At 44.8% G+C, this 20,363-nt stretch overlaps 1 protein-coding gene across 4 annotated transcripts in view; it reads left to right on the top strand.

The window, feature by feature from the left end:
- The first annotated feature begins 1,933 nt into the window (after nt 1–1,933).
- Nucleotides 1,934–20,363, top strand: part of znf318 (zinc finger protein 318) — a 77,288-nt gene continuing 58,858 nt past the window's right edge. Inside the window, exons 1-4 of one of the 4 annotated variants that reach the window (XM_033020514.1) lie at nt 1,934–2,008; nt 2,964–3,083; nt 4,283–4,388; nt 14,005–14,734. In XM_033020514.1, the coding sequence (XP_032876405.1) occupies nt 14,012–14,734 (723 nt within the window). In that variant the 5' untranslated portion in view covers nt 1,934–2,008; nt 2,964–3,083; nt 4,283–4,388; nt 14,005–14,011. Of the gene's footprint in view, nt 2,009–2,295; nt 2,741–2,963; nt 3,084–4,282; nt 4,389–14,004; nt 14,735–20,363 lie in introns of those variants that run through there. The other 3 variants (XM_033020516.1, XM_033020515.1, XM_033020517.1) reach the window with 3 other exon arrangements.

Here is a 20,363-nt window from a genome sequence, read left to right as displayed (position 1 = left end):
AGTGGTCCAGAGCGGAGTGGAGAGCCAGCGAGGTCGCACCCACCGTTGATCTGTTGTGGCGGAAGGCAAACTGCAGTGGGTCCATGAATGAAGTAGAATTTGCAACAAAAAGGAAGCATTGCGAAAGCGGACATCATACTCGTAGTTGGTAAGACATCATAAAAGAAAAATGGGTAATGGTCCCCGGCAACCCTCCTCACGCCTTCTCTGTCTCTATCCACTACCTCCCTCTCTTCCACACAAGCAGCACTAGACTAGATTCGAACCTGGGTTGGAGTAATGGGGTAACAGTGGAGGAAAATATATTAAAGCAAGCCAGATTTGTCATGGGTGAATCATGTTTTACCTATTTGTTAGCTTTTTTGTTTGATGAGGTGACAGAGGGTTGATGAGATAACTTTCCACAGGGGTTTAATAAAGTGCACATGGCAGACACACCAGAAAGTTTTACACAGAAAGTATAAAATCACATTTATATCAAACGTAAATAGTGGTGTTCCTCCCTCCATCTCTCCCTCCCCATTACCAGCATCATCAGCAATTTTCTCTCTCCCCAACCCCACCACTGCCCCTGACAAGAGCTCCCAGCACACCAGCCTCATTACTTAAAGCAGCGCACCCAACAAGCCTGCCCAACCGCAATATGCCCAAAAGGCCCATGTCCACCAATTGCACGCAGTGACCCAAACAAGCTTGCCGCCAGTACTCCCCTCCTCCCATCTCAACAATTTTCTTTTCTCCTCTGGCAATGCCCCAGAAACCTCCCTCCAATCTTCTCTCAACCATCCCTTGCCACACCTCCCCCCAAACAACCTTTTCGCCCCACCTCCCCCCAAACAACCTTCCCGCCCCACCTCCCCCCAAACAACCTTCTCGCCCCTCATCCCCCCAAACAACTTTCCCGCCCCACCTCCCCCCAAACAACCTTCTCTACCCCTTCCCAAACAACCCTCTCAACCTCCCCCCACCCCCCCTTCTCAAACCACCCTCCAAACGACCTTCTCAAACCCACCCACCCTTCTCACCCTCCCCCAACCTTCTCAAACCACCACCCCATAACCTTACCATAACGACCTAGCCTTGCCTCCAGGACTAAATCATTCCTCATCCCTACCTCACCTCCCCCAACCTATCCCAACTCCGTTCTCTCCCCTGGAAATGGCACAGCAAATCTCCTTCCAACCTCCTCTCAACTTCCCTCTCACCACACCCCCAAATCTTCCCTCGACCCCCAACCTGCCCCCTGAAAAACCAATGCTCCCCCCCCCCCAAACTCACCTTCCGGCCTTCTCCCACACCACAACCAACATTCCCACCCCCCACAACCAACATTTCCACCCCCCCCACAACTAACTTTCTCACCCCCCCAACTAACCTTCTCACCCCCCACAACTAACTTTCCCACCCCCCCCCACAACTAACTTTCTCACCCCCCACAACTAACTTTCTCACCGCCCCCCTCCCCCACAACTAACTTTCTCACCCCCCCCACAACTAACCTTCCCACCCACCCCCAAACTAACTTTCCCCCCCCCCCCCCACAACTAACTTTCCCACCCCCCCACAACTAACTTTCTCACCCCCCACAACTAACTTTCCCACCCCCCCCCACAACTAACTTTCCCACCCCCCACAACTAACTTTCCCACCCCCCCAAACTAACTTTCCCACCCCCCACAACTAACTTTCCCACCCCCCACAACTAACTTTCCCACCCCCCCCCACCCAAACTAACTTTCCCACCCCACCCCCCACAAAAACTAACTTTCCCCATCCCAAAGCAAAAGTCGCCACAGCTGCCAGCCAGCAGCCGGTCTGTCTGTCTGTCTGTCTGCCTGCCTGCCTGTCTGTCTGTCTGTGGGCAGGCAAGGCTCTGCATTCCGCCGGGCAACATCCCTCCACTGCGCCACCTATGATGCTGTTTGGGGGAGTGGAAGAGCTACCTGGACATGCGCAGTGGGCGCGGCGATCGTTGCCCAGAGGTCTGTGCAGGAGCGGCTCCATTTTGGTAAAGCATCTTCGAGGCCGTTGTTCGCCTTGTTATCTCTTTTTTTTTAGTTGAATCAGGTTCCGAAGATTTGTCTATTGATGATATTTTGTTTGTTTTGGCGATGAATACAACGACGGTTGCTGTAAAGATATGAACGCGGGAGCGGCCGGGCGAGTGGCTGTTGCTGCGTCTTGGGCAGGCGGCCTTCGGGCTCTCGCGCTCTGCCCGCGACTGGACGCGCGCGACCAACGGCCGCGCACCCTTTTCGAACCCGGGGGGTTTCAAATAATAACGTGGTGGGGGGGTCGGGTCAGGTCGTGCTCAGCGCACGTCGTCCCCTCCCCTCCCCCCCCCCCCATGGCCCAGCAGTGCGGCCGGGGGGCGGCTCCGGGGCTGCTCGTTCGGCCATGTCAGAGGTTATCGCGGCGGGCGGGGGGGGCACGAAGTTGACTTGGGAATGACCAGGATCTTTGGGAATTACTTCTCTGGAGCACTAGTTGGGGGGAGAGAAATTTGCTTAGGATGCTGGTGAAATGGAGGGAGGAACACCACTATTTACCTTTGGTATAAATATAACGCCGCGGAAGGCTGTCTCCAGCTGTTACACTGGGCCAGGTAGAGGTCAGTCACCCACCGGTCGGCAGGCAGGCAGACAGTGCCCGGTTAGGATCACCGGAGTGAGATAACCTGGAGGCTGCGGCTGCTGTTTACTTGTTACCCGCAACACCGAATAACCCTCCGCTACTGTAGGTATGTGTGAGCGCTGAAGCAAATGGACGAGGTGAAATAAGACACCTCGTGCTGGAGTCACTCAGCCGGTTGCCGACCACAACATGTGGCATGAAAGCCGGCCCACAGTATATCTGGAGAACCGGGCCGGGATCCTTCTTCACACTAGACCAGGTGAAATGTCTATTTTCCAGCTGTGACCTGATAACTGTACTTATCCACTTTGCTTTCCTTCCACCAACAGATGCGATCCGAGTCGTGGGGTCGGTCGATCGATTTTATATTCAGCAGTTGGGTCCGATCACTTCTGCAGCAGTCGTCCCATTCACACTCATCTAGCGGATGGACTATGTGCCGATGAGAGGTGGGCTGTGATTATTGTCGAATTGCTTATGTGCCAATTGCAAGAATGTGCCAATTGTTTATTTATTGCAGCTGGAATCAGTGCATTTATATTGAAAAGCTATTTGGGCAAAAAAAAAAACTAGACGGGGGCACAAGAAATTGTAGATGCTGCAAGGTACACAAAAATGCTGGAGAAACTCAGCGGGTGCAGCAGCAACTACGGAGCGAAGGAAATAGGCACGTTTCGGGCCGAAACCCTTCTACAAAAATATTGTAGATGCTGCAAATCGGTTAAACGGAACCTACTAAATAAAAATGCTCAGGCAGCATCTGCAAGTAGAGAAACAGTTACCATTTCAGGTACTCAGAGACACTCAGTGGGTCAGACAGGTCTACGGAGGAAAGTTTTTAATTCATATTTTTTAACTTTAAAAATTAAAAAAAAGCCTTTTCATGATTTAAAAAACGTGTCTTTTTACAATACTGGAGAGATTTTGAGGAACAAGATTATTATTTACTTTTTTATACCAATACATTGTTCTTAACAAAAACCTACCCATCATGTGAAACCTTATAAATAACAGATATAATTTAGATATCTTCAAGATCGAAAGTCAAAAACGTTTGACATGACAGACAAATCTTCATCATTTTACCACCAATTTGGATACCAAAAATGTGACATTGAAAACTAGGCCACATTTATTCATCAATATTTAATTCATAAATAAACTTCATATGGCCCCTCACACATAGACGTTGTGATAATGATCTAGGGAAATATCTTCATCAATACCAGGAGAAAATACAGTAACATAAAGATAAAGCAGTACAGTAAAGATCCCGTAACGGTCGTTGTGCTTGGTGTCCATTGACAACGCCCGTTATCGGGATCGGTACCTCCGTTAGTTAAATCACGGAGGCTCCAAACCGGGAATATTTTTCAGAAAACCAACGAGGTAGTAACGATTTTTGGGCGAGTTAATTATTTTTTCTTATATTCAAATTTAATATATCAAAAATACCATGGTGTCAAAAACACAACGACCGTTTATGATATATTTTCCGTCTTTTTAAAATCAATTAAAAAAAACGTGGACATAAATTAGTCATCAAAACTAAGAACCTGAGCCAATTTTCAATTTGGCACCACACTGTCTCTTGTTTACCTTTCGTACGGACCAAGTCGCTAACTTCATTCCTTCGTGTCAACTTCAGGAAGATCCGCAACGACCGTTACAGAGACATTTTACTTACTAAAAAATCAGCCCAAATCAAACGTTCTGACGAATCATCGGCCATTGATATAGCTCAAATCCATAAGGTAATGTACCGTTTAGATCACATTGGTGAAAATGTTTGTTTTCTGGGACACCAAGGCTTTTAGTGCCAACCGCAACGTGCGTTTGCGTGTATGATGTATAATGCGCGTTGCAGTGTCCATTCAGATGGATGCAGTATTCTACTACATGATCAGGTGAATGATCATGCAGTATTCTACTGGATGCAGTATTCACATACATGATCAGGTGAATGAAGTGGAAATGGTGTTTGCAATTTTATTGTTCCATGTGGTATTCATAAACAGAATGGAATAAGAAATACGTGCACTTGCTGTGCCAATTAGGTTACTGGTGGACACCAGTATAATTTTAACCGTAATAATATATAACCGTTACACAAAATGTATTTGTGTATTCCGATGCCATTTTCGGAAACTTGCCATCAATATGCTATTTTTTCTTATATTTTGTGTTGATACTATGTTAGACATGAACCCAATAAAGTGCTTGTCAACTTTTTTGAAGGAATTTGAAATTTGACCCCCTTTGTCACATTTTTGTGTGCAGTATTGTAAAAGGACACATACAAAAAAAAAAAAAAGCAAGACTTAATATATTCCTCGTTTCTGTACATTCAGTGTTACGTTAGCTCGTCCCTTTTTCTTTACACACAGCACAATTACCACTCATGGCCTCCTGGGGTTATATCACTTTCCCTGTTTGAGGGGTGTTCCCACTGGACGGCCTCTTCATTGCCCAACAACTGAAGTATCCTAGACTGTGCTCCTTCCCCCACAGAGCCTTGGCATTTGCAGCACCAAGCTTCAGTTTATCTCTTAACAACTACTCTTACAACAGGATAACCAAAAATGCACAATACTCCAAGTGTGGCCACACCAACATCTTTTACAACTGCAACATAACACCCCATCTACTCTGTTCCATGCCCTACTGACGAATGCAAGCGTGCCAAACTCCCTCACTCAAAAATGTGCTGGAGGAACTCAGCATCTGTAGAGAACAACATCTGTAGAGGGAATGGACAGACAACATATTGGGCCAGGATCTTCAGGCTGATTGTAAGTGGTCAGGGCGGGAGGGGTGATTGGCAGATGGATAGAATAAGTGACGAGAGCTAGAGACGAAAAAGAGACAAAAGGAGGAGTGAAATGCCAAACCAGAAGAAGGAATATGGGGAAGCGGGTGGAAGGGGTCATTTCATTTACACTAGCTTCCAAACACTACAAAAAGGTGAATGATAAATCCTAGTAATTAACCTGAAGCATTAATTACTATTGTGCCTTGATGAATGCTGAGAATGTATGTTTTTTTTTGTTTTTTAATTAAATGCTTGGGAGGTGAGGTAGAATAATTGAGCTATTACTTATTTTCTTATAGTTGAAAAAGTAAGTCAAATAATGACAGGATCACGTGGAACTTGGTAACTACTTGTAGCCTTTTAATGTTCACTTTTTGTGATTTTCTTCAAGTTTTTCTTTCAAGTTCATTGTCATTGGGAACTCTTCAAACCTTGCATTCGTATGTGACCTGGAGAGTTATTTTTGATTAGTCATAGTTATATAACGCTATATGGCTGGACTCTTCCATGCCAATCAAATTCTATGCTAATATTTTAATAAATTATTGTAAGATCCAGCTACAGAAGAATAATACTTATAGTATGTATAAACTATTTGAACTATTGTGCACTTGTGGTGCCTTCATGCCCATGTTGGTTTTACATACAGCCTGTCACAGCTGGCGATTCGCCAGCAGCCTCACGAGAAAGTTCAACCACAAGAGCTCAATAGGCCGTGGGCCGAGCATCAAAAGTGTGTCTAGAAATCAACTTTCGTGACCCATGTCTCGGAACTACATGAAATTTTGCACAGATTTATATAAGGCCTGACGATCACCACCCGCTGGAGGCCCGACCGACCTCTCTGACCACCCACCGGAGGCCCGGCCCGACCGACCACTCTCACCACCTGCCGGAGGCCCAGCCCGATCGACCGCTCTGACCACTCTCTCTCTCCCCCTCTCCACCCCCCTCCCCACACCCCGTGGGTGTGGGGGGCAGTTAGTGTGTGTGTGTGACGCCGCAGGCCCCCCCCCCCCCCCCCCCAACCAGGTCCCCCTTGGTCTGGTATTTCTTAAAAATGTGCAGGTTTTGGTCTTAACGAGTTTAAGGTATGATTTATATAATATTTTTACACAATATGTTAAAAATTCAGGTAGTTCCTGAATTGGGTCACGAACCTGAACAAAAACATTCCTCGGCCCACAACCTACAATAATAACTCCAGGGTCAGACGCACTATTTGGCCTTATCTGCTCACGGGTTATGATTGGTGAGAATGTAGGTAAAGGGGGCTTCTGGAATAAAGGCGACACAAAATGTCTGGCTCAGCTGTTCGTTTGTTTTGTTGGGTGATGTTTTGGATTGAGACCCTTCTTCAGACTGGAAGTCACGGGAAAGGGAAACGAGAGATATACACGATGATGTAGAGAGATATAGAACAAGTGAATGAAAGATATGCAAAAAAGTAACCATGATAAACAAAGTGTCGTTCTTTGCTTTCTGTCGTGGGATTCAGTAAATCCTACACACTACTTCGTGATTTTTGTTGCCTTTGAAACTTTGACCTAGTATACAGACAAAGGCAAGTTTTACGCAACTCATCACACAATGGAGCAAATGAGCTGTATGCAGTACAGAATGATATGTGAGGCACTTCACACTCGTGTGATTTTTATTTTCAATCGGACTACCAGCATTTTTTCCAAAAAACATTGGATTTATGTTGCAACACACATCAACGCTATGGCCAGAAGCTGACCAGCTTTGGAAATACAGTTCCAATCTTTTTGAAGTTGGCTGCTCTGGAATGTTGGATAGAGTAGGATCCAGGGAGAGCTAGGTAACTGGATATAATGTTGGCTTAATGGAAGGAAGCAGAGGGTGGAAGTAGTATCGTATCTTTTTGAATGGAAACCTGTGACGAATAGTCTGCTTCAGCGCTGGTGCTGGTCTCATTGCTGTTTGTGGTTTATATCAACAATTTGGATGAGAATGTACATGGGATGATTAGCATGTTTAGCGGAACAGGCAGCATCTCTGGAGAGAAGGAATGGGTGATGTTTTGGATTGAGACCCTTCTTCAGACTGGAAGTCACGGGAAAGGGAAACGAGAGATATACACGATGATGTAGAGAGATATAGAACAAGTGAATGAAAGATATGCAAAAAAGTAACCATGATAAAGTAAAAAGGCCATTGTTAGCTGTTTGCTAGGTGGGAACGAAAAGCCGATGCGACTGGGTGAGAGGGATGTAGAAAGAGAGGTGATGCAGGGGTTACTTAAAGTTAGAGTAATCACTATTCATACCGCTGGGTTGTAAGCTGTCCAAACAAAATATCAGATGCTATTCCTCCAGGTCAGGTACATGGATAGAAAAGGTAGAATCAAGAAACTAAGTTGCTGGTTACACAAAAAGATATAATGTGCCAGAGTAACTCAACGGATTAGGCAGCATTTCTGGAGAACTTGGAACTCAAGTTCAAGTTCAAGTGAGTTTATTGTCATGTGTCCCTGTATAGGACAATGAAATTCTTGCTTTGCTTAAGCACACAGAAAATAGTAGGCATTTACTACAAAACAGATAAATGTGTCCATATACCATGATATAAATATATACACACATGAATAAATAAACTGGTAGTGCAAATAACAGAAAGTGGTTGCTAATAATCAGAGTTTTGTCCGAGCCAGGTTTAATAGCCTGATGGCTGAGGGGAAGTAGCTATTCCTGAACCTGGTTGTTGCAGTCTTCAGGCTCCTGTACCTTCTACCTGAAGGTAGCAGGGAGATGAGTGTGTGGCCAGGATGGTGTGGGTCTTTGATGATACTGCCAGCCTTTTTGAGGCAGCGACTGCGATAAATCCCCTCGATGGAAGGAAGGTCAGAGCCGATGATGGACTGGGCAGTGTTTACTACTTTTTGTAGTCTTTTCCTCTCCAGGGCGCTCAAATTTCCGAACCAAGCCACGATGCAACCGGTCAGCATGCTCTCGACTGTGCACCTGTAGAAGTTAGAGAGAGTCTTCCTTGACAATCCGACTCTCCGTAATCTTCTCAGGAAGTAGAGGCGCTGATGAGCTTTTTTGATAATTGCGTTAGTGTTCTCGGATCAGGAAAGATCTTCAGAGATGTGCACCCCCAGGAATTTGAAGTTCTTGACCCTTTCAACCATCGACCCGTTGATATAAATGGGGCTGTGGGTCCCCCTCCTACTCCTTCCAAAGTCCACAATCAGTTCCTTGGTTTTGCTGGTGTTCAGGGCCAGGTTATTGCGCTGGCACCATATGGACAGTTGCTCGATCTCTCTTCTGTACTCTGACTCATCCCCATCAGTGATACGCCCCACAATAGTGGTGTCGTCAGCAAACTTGATGATGGAGTTCGCACTGTGGTTCGCTACGCAGTCATGGGTATAGAGTGAGTACAGCAGGGGGCTGAGCACGCAGCCTTGAGGTGCTCCCGTGCTGATTGTTATTGAGGCTGACACATTTCCACCAATACGAACAGACTGTGGTCTGTGGACGAGGAAGTCGAGGATCCAGTTGCAGAGGGATGCGCAGAGACCCAGTTCTGCGAGTTTGGTAACCAGTTTGGAGGGGATGATTGTGTTAAATGCCGAGCTGTAATCAATGAATAACAGCCTGACATATGAGTTTTTGTTGTCCAAGTGGTCCAGTGAAGACAGAAGAAGGATTCTGGGCCAAAATGTCACCTGAAACGTTCTCCAACGATGCTGCCTGACCTGCTGAGTTACTCCAGCATGTTGGAGTGCCTAGTTTTACACGGATAGGAAGAGTTTGGAGTGATTTAGGCCAAACGTGGGCAACGGGGCCAGCTTAGATGGGGCATCTTGGTTGGCATGGACGAGTTGGGCCGAAGGGCAATTTCCTTGCTGTATAACTCTATGGCTCTAAATTGTTTTGGAATAAATGGCATTGTTTGAAAAAACATTGCCTTAATAGTCGCCCCACACAAGTCCGAATTTCCATGGTTAATTGTAGCGATTGGAAATCTGTGATTGCAGTGGAAAATAAAATTGCATTTCCTGTGCATTCATTCACCATTCCAATAAATTATGACTGCTGGTTCATTAATTGATATGAGAATGAGCCACAGATATGCTTTCGAAGAGATGAAGGTTTAAATTTTGTGGCATAAAGATTTGACAATTCTATTGTTCAATATGTTGGCTGAGAAGGTAATATGAAACATTAGCTTGCTTGTTGTTCATTTAAGGTTGGAGGCATGGATTAGACCTGACTATTTATGATGTATCAAGATGTGATTCTAAAGTTTTAACGCCTGAGCAAGATGCTGGAGGTCCTCTGTTATGAAAGGAACAAAATGACTGAAATTAGTTATAGGTGGAGAGAAATTTGCAAAAATTAGCCCAGAATTTTTTTAAAATTATTATATTAGTCCCCCACGGTTTCCTTTTTATGATTCCCCTGTGCCAAATACTACCCACCACCAGGATAATTGTTGGACAAAGCATACCACTGTCAATTGTGCTAAACGGACGTGGATTAAAATCTGGACTGAGACCATACCTGGCTGCAAAAAGTACAGGAATTACACCTGCTTTTGAGCTGCTCTTCTATTGACGTTGTTGGTTGACGGTTGCAATAATAACAATCATTGTCTCAATTTGCTTTCACTGTTGGTCATTAAACATCATATAGTATCTTGTATGCTGGACAAATTAATAATTACTTTCTATGCAATTAGAATATATAATATAGTTCAATAATTCAAAATGAACAGTTTAATTAATAAGGAAGTAACAATTTAATTGGAATTAGAGTCGGAAAGCACAGAAACAGGTCCTTTGGCTCAACTCGTCCATGCCAACCAAGATGCCCCATTTAAACTAGTTCAATTTACCCATATGTTGTCCATATTGCCTAAATCCATGTACTTGTCCAAATGTATTTTAAATGTAGTTATTTGTACCTGCCTCATCCACTTCCATTGGCAGCTCATTCCACACAGCCATAGTGTGAAATATTTGCCTCTCAGTTTTTTATTAAATGTTTTCCTTCTCGCTTTTAAGTAAGTAATTAATTAATTTATTAGCCAAGTATGTAAAAACATACAAGGAATTTGTTTTGCCATACAGCCATACCTAAAAAGCAACAAGACACACAACTACATAAATATTAACACAAACATCCACCACAGTGCACGGTGATGGAAGGCAATAACGTATTGTCTTCTTTCCTCATTTTCTCCCGCGTTCGGGGCAGTCGAACCATCCGCAGTTGGGGCGATCAAAGCTCCCGTGATCAGGGCGGTTGAAGCTCCTGCGGTTGGAGCTCTCGAAGTCGATCCCTAACCAAGGGACCACGATCTTAAGTCCGCAGTGTTTATTAATGATCCACAGCAACACACATAGTAAAGATCAATCTTTATTCCATAGGCAAACAGGAACATTCAAACAGCCAGCCATTCTCATCTGGCTCCGCTGGCTTGTGTGAGAGAGAGAGAGAGCGAGCTGGCTGACATTGCTAGTGTAAAGCTGTGTAGTACCGTAATACCATGTAAAGGATGGCATGCATGTATGTGTAGTGGAGATCATAAATGGCATTATTAATAAGGGTTAATCTACACGCAGGCTCCCGCAGTTGGAGCTCTTGAAGTCGATCCGTGACAAAGGGATCGCAAGCTCCACGATGTTAAGTCCGCAGGCTCCCGTGGTTGGCGCTCTCAAAGTTGGTCCCCAGCAAAAAGACCACCAGCTCCACGATGTTAGGCCACAGTGCGACGGAGATACGATACGGAAAAAGTTGCATCTCCGTCGAGGAAAGGGATTTAAAAAAAAGTTTCCCCCACCACCCACAAAACTAAATGTACACTAAACCATACATTTAGCAACAGACTAAAAACAACAAAAGAAGAAAAGGACGAGACAGATTGTTGGCGAGGCTGGCATCGTACGGCGCCACCTATGCCTTCCAGTTCTTGATGCCCTCACCCGGGGAAAAACACCCCATATATTCATCCTATCTATTCCCTTTGTGGGTTTACACATCTCTCAGCCTCCAGCACTCCGAGGAATAAAGACCTAGCCTGTTCAACCTCTAATGCTTATGCCTAATTATAGGAAGGATGTCAACAAAATAGAGAGAGTACAGAGGAGATTTACTAGAATGTTGCCTGGGTTTCAACAACTAAGTTACAGAGAAAGGTTGAATAAGTTAGGTCTTTATTCTCTGGAGCGCAGAAGGTTAAGGGGGGACTTGATAGAGGTCTTTAAAATGATGAGAGGGATAGACAGTTGATGTGGACCAGCTTTTCCCTTTGAGAATAGGGAAGATTCAAACAAGAGGACATGACTTCAGAATTAAGGGACAGAAGTTTAGGGGTAACATGAGGGGGAACTTCTTTACTCAGAGAGTGGTAGCGGTGTGGAATGAGCTTCCAGTGGAAGTGGTGGAGGCAGGTTCGTTGGTATCATTTAAAAATAAATTGGATAGGCATATGGATGAGAAGGGAATGGAGGGTTATGGTATGAGTGCAGGCAGGTGGGACTAAGGGTAAAAAGTTATTCGGCACGGACTTGTAGGGCCGAGATGGCCTGTTTCCGTGCTGTAATTGTTATATGGTTATAACTGCTGCATTCAAGCATTTCAACTTTATAAAGGAATGTGTATTATTTGTTTTAGCAATAAAAGCCAAAACATTGTGCTAGAAATTTTTATGACAGTTTATTTATCTGAATGTGAGCATCAGGTGATACTGTGCATGAAGGAGCTGCACATGCTGGTTTAAACTTAAGATAGACTCAAAAAGTTGGTGTAACTCAGCGGGGCAGGCAGCATCTCTGGGGAGAAGGAATGGATGACGTTTCGAGTTGAGTCTGAAGAAGGGTCTCGACCCGAAATGTCACCCATTCCTTCTCTCCAGAAATGCTGCCTGTCCCACTGAGCTACTCCAGATTTGTGTGTCTGTCATCAGATGATACTGATTTATAGAATAAGCCTTTTCTTCCAGCTGCAGTGAGGTTCTGGATTTTATAAAGTTCTAGAGAAGAGCAAACCTCTGATAGTTTAAACTGGAATGCAAACGGAATGATTACAACCCAGTCGTCTACAGTCAGCATCTGATGAACGTGATATTTAGATGGTGTGCAAATACTGCAAAGGTTTCTCCTGGACAAGTTCTAGATTTAAGTTAAGTTGGGGGAGGTGGGTGAGAAATGATGATAGATTTCATTATGCAGAATTCACTATGCTAGATTATGATGATTCTTGCACGTTCAGTACATAAGATATATCTGAAGAAGGGTTTCGACCCGAAACGTTGCCTATTTCCTTCGCTCCATAGATGCCGCCGCACTCGCTGAGTTTCTCTAGCACTTTTGTCTACATAAGATACTATTTAACACAGTATTAAAAGGAATGAGGGAGTATGGTAAATCTGGTTTGACATTTTGAAATCGAATCCTATAGGGTTAATTTTTGGTACTGTTTTGTTCTCAGCATGGGTAAGACTTGAACCATACAGCTTAGTTTTACAAATTCAGTTCAATTACATGTAGATCAAGGTGCGGTGAAATTCCTTGTTCACATGACGCTCCCAGAGTAAAATGTATACATTGTCATGCTACACACAAATATAAATATAATTCTAAGTGCAAAACAGCTGACTGGTGCAAGATTGTAGTGTAATCCGAAGCAATGCAAAAAAATATTAAAGTACAATAATGGGATAATTGAATGAGGTAGAATTAGCACAAGAATATGTGGCAATATCTACAAGTGGTGGGTATGAAGGAGATGATTAGTTTACATCTGATATCAGTAGAGAAGAAGCTGGTGTTGAGTCTGGACGTCCTGGGTTTCAAGCTCCTGTTTCTTATTCCAGATGAGAGGGAAACGAATGGCCATTGGGACAGCCATCCTTGACAATACCTTATGGTTTCCTGTTGCAATACACCATGAAGATGGATGGGATGGGAGGACATAATAAGCCTGTGATAAACTGGGGTGTATTCACCACTCTGCAGGTTCAGGCTGAGATGCACCTCATCAGAATACTTTCTACAGAGCATCTGCAGATGTTCCAGAGAATCCTCCTGGTCATGCTTAAGAAAGTAAATACACTGATGTGCTTTCTTGGTCACTGCATCTGTGTGAAGGAACTAGGTTGGGTTAATGATTATATAACTATTAATGATGGATAACTAGGAACTTGTTGTTTTTCATGTGAAAATTTTGTTCTTGGTTGATGTCTGGGAAAATATCATATTTCGTAATTATGACCCATTGATGTCCTAAAGTGCTTGAAGTTGTTGAATTCTGAAGAAGTGCAGGAAATGGATCCTCTGAGTTTGTGAGGGGTGGGGAAAATGGGACCCTGCTGAGATTCTTTGGGGTGTGGAGAAACAGGACCTGGTGAGCAAGAAGCCAAATCATTGGGACTTCTGAACAATAGTAGAGCAGATTCTCATACTGCAGATGTTTCTGTTAAATAACCAGACTTATGCCAATTGATGACACATTGTTTGAAACACTTGATTAAGAATGAGGTGACAGTGTTGTATTCTACTCTAACCTGCTCTTTGTAACCAACAGAGATGAAATGGCTGATCGTATCGTGTACAGAAGTCAGCTGCCACAATCTGCTCGTATGCAGGCAAAATATTCACTCCATGATGACCAATCTGAAGAGTTTCTAGATATGATGCCCTCGAGTGATTCATACAAACGCAGGGTGGAATATGGATCACACAATTTGTCACAGAGAGAAGGAAGAAGAAGATCAAGAGAACGTGATGGGGATAAGTATAAGAAGATTCCATACTCCCATTTGAGGTCCGATGATAGAGGAAGGGATCCCAAACGTTCACGACTTGAACACCGTAGCCACAGCAGGGAACGTCATAGCCGGGAACGTCATAGCCGGGAGTGCTGTAGCCGTAGTCCAGAAAGACATCGGAATTACAGAATCAGAAGCCCTGACCGGCCACAAAATCCAAATAGGAATCCCAATAACAGTCATGCTCGGCAACATTTTCATTGCAGCAAAAGTAAAAATGATGAATTTCGTGAATTAGAAATTGCTCGCAGGAGGAAGGAGCAAGAAGAAAGGATCATAGCAGAAATGCTTCCTCCCTCTCAGCGAGAACACTCACATCCATCTTATGGTCATTCTGAACGTTTTGAGAGAAGTACAATGGGAATGCAACACTCTCCCAGAAGTGATTATGTCTTGCATAGACCAGATGATGCCCCTCAGATGCCAAAGAAATCTATTCTGAAGAAGCGCACTGAACCTGGATTGGAGCCCTCAACTGCTATGCAGGTGTGATGTATATTGTGTTTTTAAGTTATCTGGATAAAGCTTGCACTTTTAATATTGCTTACTAATTTAGCACATTTTGTATTTATTAATTACTTTGATATCCATATAGTTCATTTCTGGATTCAAGGTGTTCTATCACAACATCTCTGAAATTTTTTTGAGGATGGAAGCTACGCATATATATTGTGCATCGCTAAATGAGATAGATTAAAAATAGACTTGGATAATTCAATTATGTAGAAACAATTCAGGCATGATTTGAAAAATTATCTAATTATTGTGCTAGAAGTATTAAAAAATTTGGTGGAGCAATCCAGAGCACGACATAATGGTAAAATTAGAGCAAGCCCTATTTAGGAATTAAATCAGCAAATGCTCCATGTGAAGGATAGCAGAAAGCGAACTACTTTGGAGAATGTGATTGCCGTTTTGCAACAAAGATCTTGCAGTCTTTCGTGTAATAGAAACATAGAAAATAGGTGCAGGTGTAGGCCATTCGGCCCTTCGAGCCTGCACCGCCATTCAATATGATCATGGCTAATGTGCAGGGCTCGAAATTAATGGTTGCCCGGGTGCCAATGGCAACTTACAGTCCTGCCGGACAACCTAAAAGTCATGCCATTTTGCCCGGCTTGGCAAGCAACCGGGACACTCGCCCGCCATCCGTGTCCGGGTCTCAGCTCGGTGCTAGCTCTCGGGTCTCCGCACGGCTCTAGCTCTCGGGTCTCCGCTCGGCACTAGCTCTCGGGTCTCCGCACGGCTCTAGCTCTCGGGTCTCCGCTCGGCTCTCGGGTCCCCGCACGGCTCTAGCTCTTGGGTCTCCGCTCGGCTCTAGCTCTTGGGTCTCCGCTCGGCTCTAGCTCTCGGGTCTCCGCTCGGCTCTAGCTCTCGGGTCTCCGCTCGGCACTAGCTCTCGGGTCTCCGCTCGGCTCTCGGGTCCCCGCACGGCTCTAGCTCTCGGGTCTCCGCACGGCTCTAGCTCTCGGGTCTCCGCACGGCTCTAGCTCTCGGGTCTCCGCTCGGCTCTAGCTCTTGGGTCTCCGCTCGGCTCTCGGGTCTCCGCTCGGCGCTAGCTCTCGGGTCTCCGCTCGGCTCTAGCTCTTGGGTCTCCGCTTGGCTCTCGGGTCTCCGCTCGGCGCTAGCTCTCGGGTCTCCGCTCGGCGCTAGCTCTCGGGTCTCCACTCAGCGCTAGCTCTCGGCTCGGGTCTCCGCTCAGCATGGCCGGCCGCCGAGCACATCATCGGCCGTCGTTGTGCGCATGTGCGCCCCTGCACATGCGCACTGCCACGGCAACTGGTTGGCGTCGGCCACTTTCTCCCTCCCTTTGCATTGTGGGAGCTCTGGCCGCCATTGCTGTCCGGTCGCTGCCTCACCGTGACCGCTGAAAAACAACGCAGAATCACTCCCTGGAGCTGCAGTAACTCACTGGAGTAACTCTTGCTTCTTGGTTTCCTGATCCTCCAAAAATATTCGAAATGGAATTTAAATTGGTGGACCCACCACCACCAAACTCCAAACTCTGAAAAATAACAGCCTATTGCATTTTATCTGTTTATTTATTGTGTATATATATGGTCTATAGTATATAGACACACTGAACCTTTATCTCCTGTTCTATATTATGTTTACATATTCTGTTGTGCTGCAGCAAGCAAGAATTTCATTGCCCTATCTGGGACACATGACAATAAAACTCTCTAGATTCTTGACTTGGACTTAAGCAAAAAAGGGTTCTTGGGGAAAAACGAAGCTACCTTAAATTTAGTTGCGGCTAATTGGTACCTATGGTAGGGTGAAGACTATTCCAAGCTTTAATTGTGCGGGGGAACTCCAGGGAGCAGTCAGATTCTCTGGATAGAAAAAATTAGGTAACGTTTCGGGTAGAAACCCTTCTTTACATTTCCTCTGGTTTTAGTGTTTTTAGTTTAATTTAAAGATACAGCGTGGAAACAGGCCCTTCGGCCCACTGAGTTCACGCCGACCACTGATCACCCGTACTCTAGTTCTATCCCACACATCAGCGACGTAAGTCAAGAGTGTTTTATTCTCTCACGTCCCAGTTGAAATCCTTACTTGCAGCAACACAACAGAATATGTAAACATCGTACTCTGTAAACAATGTTATAAACGAGAAAACAAAACTCCATACAGACAGCACCCATATTCAGGATCAATTCCAGGTCTCTGGCAATTTTAGGCAGCAAATTTATGGCCAATGTACTGCCCCAATAGCCTTGAACTGAATTAAAACGTATAGTAGCTGTAAAGGGGGACATAGCGTCACTTAGAGATTTAAGACTGAAAACGGATAAGAACTTGTGTGAATGGGTAGACGAAAATGTTGGAGGAACTCAGCAGGTGATGCAGCATCTATGGAGCGAAGGAAATAGGTGACGTTTCGGGTTGAGACCCTTCTTCAGACTGATGTCGGGAGGGGTGGGGGGCGGGAAAAATAAAGGAAAAGGCGGAGACATTAGGCTGTGGGAGAGCTGGGAATGGGAGGGGAAGGAGGGAGAAAGCAAGGACTACCTGAAATTGGAGAAGCCAATGTTCATACCGCTGAGGTGTAAACTACCCAAGCAAAATATGAGGTGCTGTTCCTCCAATTTGCGGTGGGCTCACTCTGGCTATGGAGGAGGCCCAGGACAGAAAGGTCGGATTCGGAATGGGAGGGGGAGTTGAAGTGCTGAGCCACCGGGAGATCAGGTTGGTTATTGCGAACTGAGTGGAGGTGTTGTGCGAAGCGATCGCCAAGCCTGCGTTTGGTCTCACCGAGGCTGATCATACGCTGAATAACCATATTTTTGTTTGGAAGTGGAAAGAGATAATAGAAATTGCATTCATTGCAATGTGCAAAAAGAGATGAGATACTGTATTGTAATTTTTCTGCATGTCATTGTGGTATATATCATGTCTTGATTGGTGAATATGTTTAGTTTGTGACTTTATTTGAAGCAGAAATAATATGTGAATGCTTCATTGACCATAATTCCGACTGGTAACTACACACTTCGTCCGAGCACATTATCGCAAGCCATCTTAAATTACCACCTAAACTGATTTGGCAACCTAAAAAGCTGCCGAGGTTGCCCGACTGGCAACAGGGAAAAAAAGTTAAGCGAGAGCCCTGATGTGTTGAGATGTGCATTAAGATTGGTAATTTGAGAAACAGATCAGCCATGATCCAACTGGATGTCTGAACCGGTTTGAGGAATTGCTTCATTTGCCTTTTTTATTGCAACAGTTTTGGGGAGAACATTGAAAACGTTCATGGACACACATAAAGTCACAAATGTCACTTATTTGTGTCTGGCACTTTGTGCTGGTAGAGTGTTTAACTAGAAACATGAGGCACTGTTATTTGCCAGGGCAGTAATCCTAAAGTGTCTATCATATCTTAAAGTGTCTATTATATCTAAGTGTTAACAGACATTTACTGAGACTGTCATAAGATCACGTCTCAACGTATTTTTCTCTTAGAGAGTGGTTTATTGTTCCCATAACGCAATGAACAAGATAAACTTGAAAACTCCATGATGATGTCAATTAAGTATAAACTGTCACGTGAGTACAATTTGAGGACAGGCTTTCTTATTAGTATTGGGTAAAATTCGTAGCCAATGTCTCAAAAAATTGTATTCTTAAGTAATCCTACTGTTTTTTTGTGCTCATAATTACTCCGCTCACTTTTAGTAAATCCTTGCCTTTCACTGTTGTCAACTAATGCCTTACATTTAGATTGCTGAGAGATGTCGAAGACATCAAAAGCAGTAGTAAAATATCACGATTTTGATAACAAAGTTGGGAGATATCGCTGTGGTATCTGGTCAAGGTTATAGAGTAGTTTTGCGGGGATAACATGTTCAGGCCTACCCAAACATCTCAGTATTGCCAACTTTGAGCCCTTGCTGGAGAATGGGGGCTCACACCTCAACTCCAGTTTCAGGCAGCGTGATTGGCAATATGGATTTGGCATAGCTATGTTTGGGGCACATGATAAAATAGGCTGGCTAGCATGGCTTTGTGAAAGGGAGATCTTGCCTACTTGGAAGTCTTTGAGGAAATAAATAGCGGAATCGACAAAGGAGAGTCAATAGATCTTGTTTACCTGGATTTTCAGAAGGCCTTTGATAAAGTGACGCGCATGAGGCTGCTGAAGAAGATGAGAGCCGATGGTATCAGAGGGAAGATTCTAAACTTGATAGCAGGTTGGCTGAATAGCAGAAGGCAATGAATGAGTGGCAATAAAGGGGGGGTTTCTGGTTGTCTGCCAGTGTTTGGTGCTGGAGCCATTACTCTTCATTTTGTATATGAGGGATGAGGGAATTGAAGGCTTTGTGGCCAAGTTTGCAGATGATACGAAGATAGCTCGAGGGGCAGGTAGTGTAGAGAAAGCAGGGACTCTGCAGAATGCCTTGGACAGTTTGGGAGAGTGGACAGAGATGTGGCATATGGAGTACAGCATGGCAAAGTGCAGTCATGCATTTTGGTGATAGGAATAAAGGTGTAGAATATTTTCTAAATGGGAAATCATAGGTGCAAAGGGATTTGAGGGTGCTGGTGCAGGATTCCCAAAAGGTTAATTTGCAAGTCGAATCGGTAGTAAGTAAGGCAAATGCAATGTTAGCATTTATTTGGAGAAGACTAGAATATAGAAACGAGGATGTAATTCCGAGGGTACACAAAATTGCTGGAGAAACTCAGCGGGTGCAGCAGCATCTATGGAGCGAAGGAAATAGGCGACGTTTCGGGCCGAAACCCTTCTTCAGACTGATGGGGGGTGGGGGGGAGAAGGAAGGAAAAAGGGGAGGAGGAGGAGCCCGGGGGCGGGCGGGTGGGAGGAGACAGCTAGAGGGTTAAGGAAGGGGAGGAGACAGCAAGGACTAGCAAAATTGGGAGAATTCAATGTTAATGCCATCCGGACGCAAGGTCCCCAGGCGGAATATGAGGTGCTGTTCCTCCAATTTCCGCTGGTGCTCACTCTGGCAATGGAGGAGACCCAGGACAGAGAGGTCGGATTGGGAATGGGAGGGGGAGTTGAAGTGCTGAGCCACCGGGAGGTCAGGTTGGTTATTGCGGACTGAGCGGAGGTGTTGTGAGCATTAAGGGTATTGTGAGCAGTTTTGGGCCCCCTATCTGGAGGAAAGATGTGCTGGCATTGGAGAGAGTTCAGAGGAGGTTTACGAGACTGATCCCAGAAATGACGAGGTTAACGTGTGAAGGGCGTTTGACGGCACTGAGCCTGCACTAGCTGGAATTTAGAAGAATGAGCAGGGGGCCTCATTGAATAGTGAAAGGTCTGGGTAGAGTGGATGTGGGGACGATGTTTCTACTAATGGGAGAGTTTAGGGCAAGAGGCGATGTCCTCAGAATAAAAGGACATACCTTTAGAAAGGAGATGAGGAATTTATTTCTTCAGAAGGGGGTGAATTTGTGGAATTAATGATCACTGACGGCTTTTGAGGCCAAGTCAATGGATGTTTTTAAGGTGGAGATTGACAGATTCTTGATCAGTACAGGTGTTGGGTTATGGGGAGAAGGCAGGAGAATGGGGTTTAGAGGGAAAGCCATGATTGAATGACGTAGTAGCCTTGATGGGTTGAATGGCTTAATTCTCCTCCTATAACTT

Source organism: Amblyraja radiata, chromosome 5 (assembly GCF_010909765.2).
Source record: "Amblyraja radiata isolate CabotCenter1 chromosome 5, sAmbRad1.1.pri, whole genome shotgun sequence".
NCBI classification, from domain to species: Eukaryota; Metazoa; Chordata; class Chondrichthyes; order Rajiformes; family Rajidae; genus Amblyraja; species Amblyraja radiata.
The sequence above is the reverse complement of the archived record's forward strand: the minus strand, read 5'-3'. Positions and strand labels throughout refer to the sequence as shown.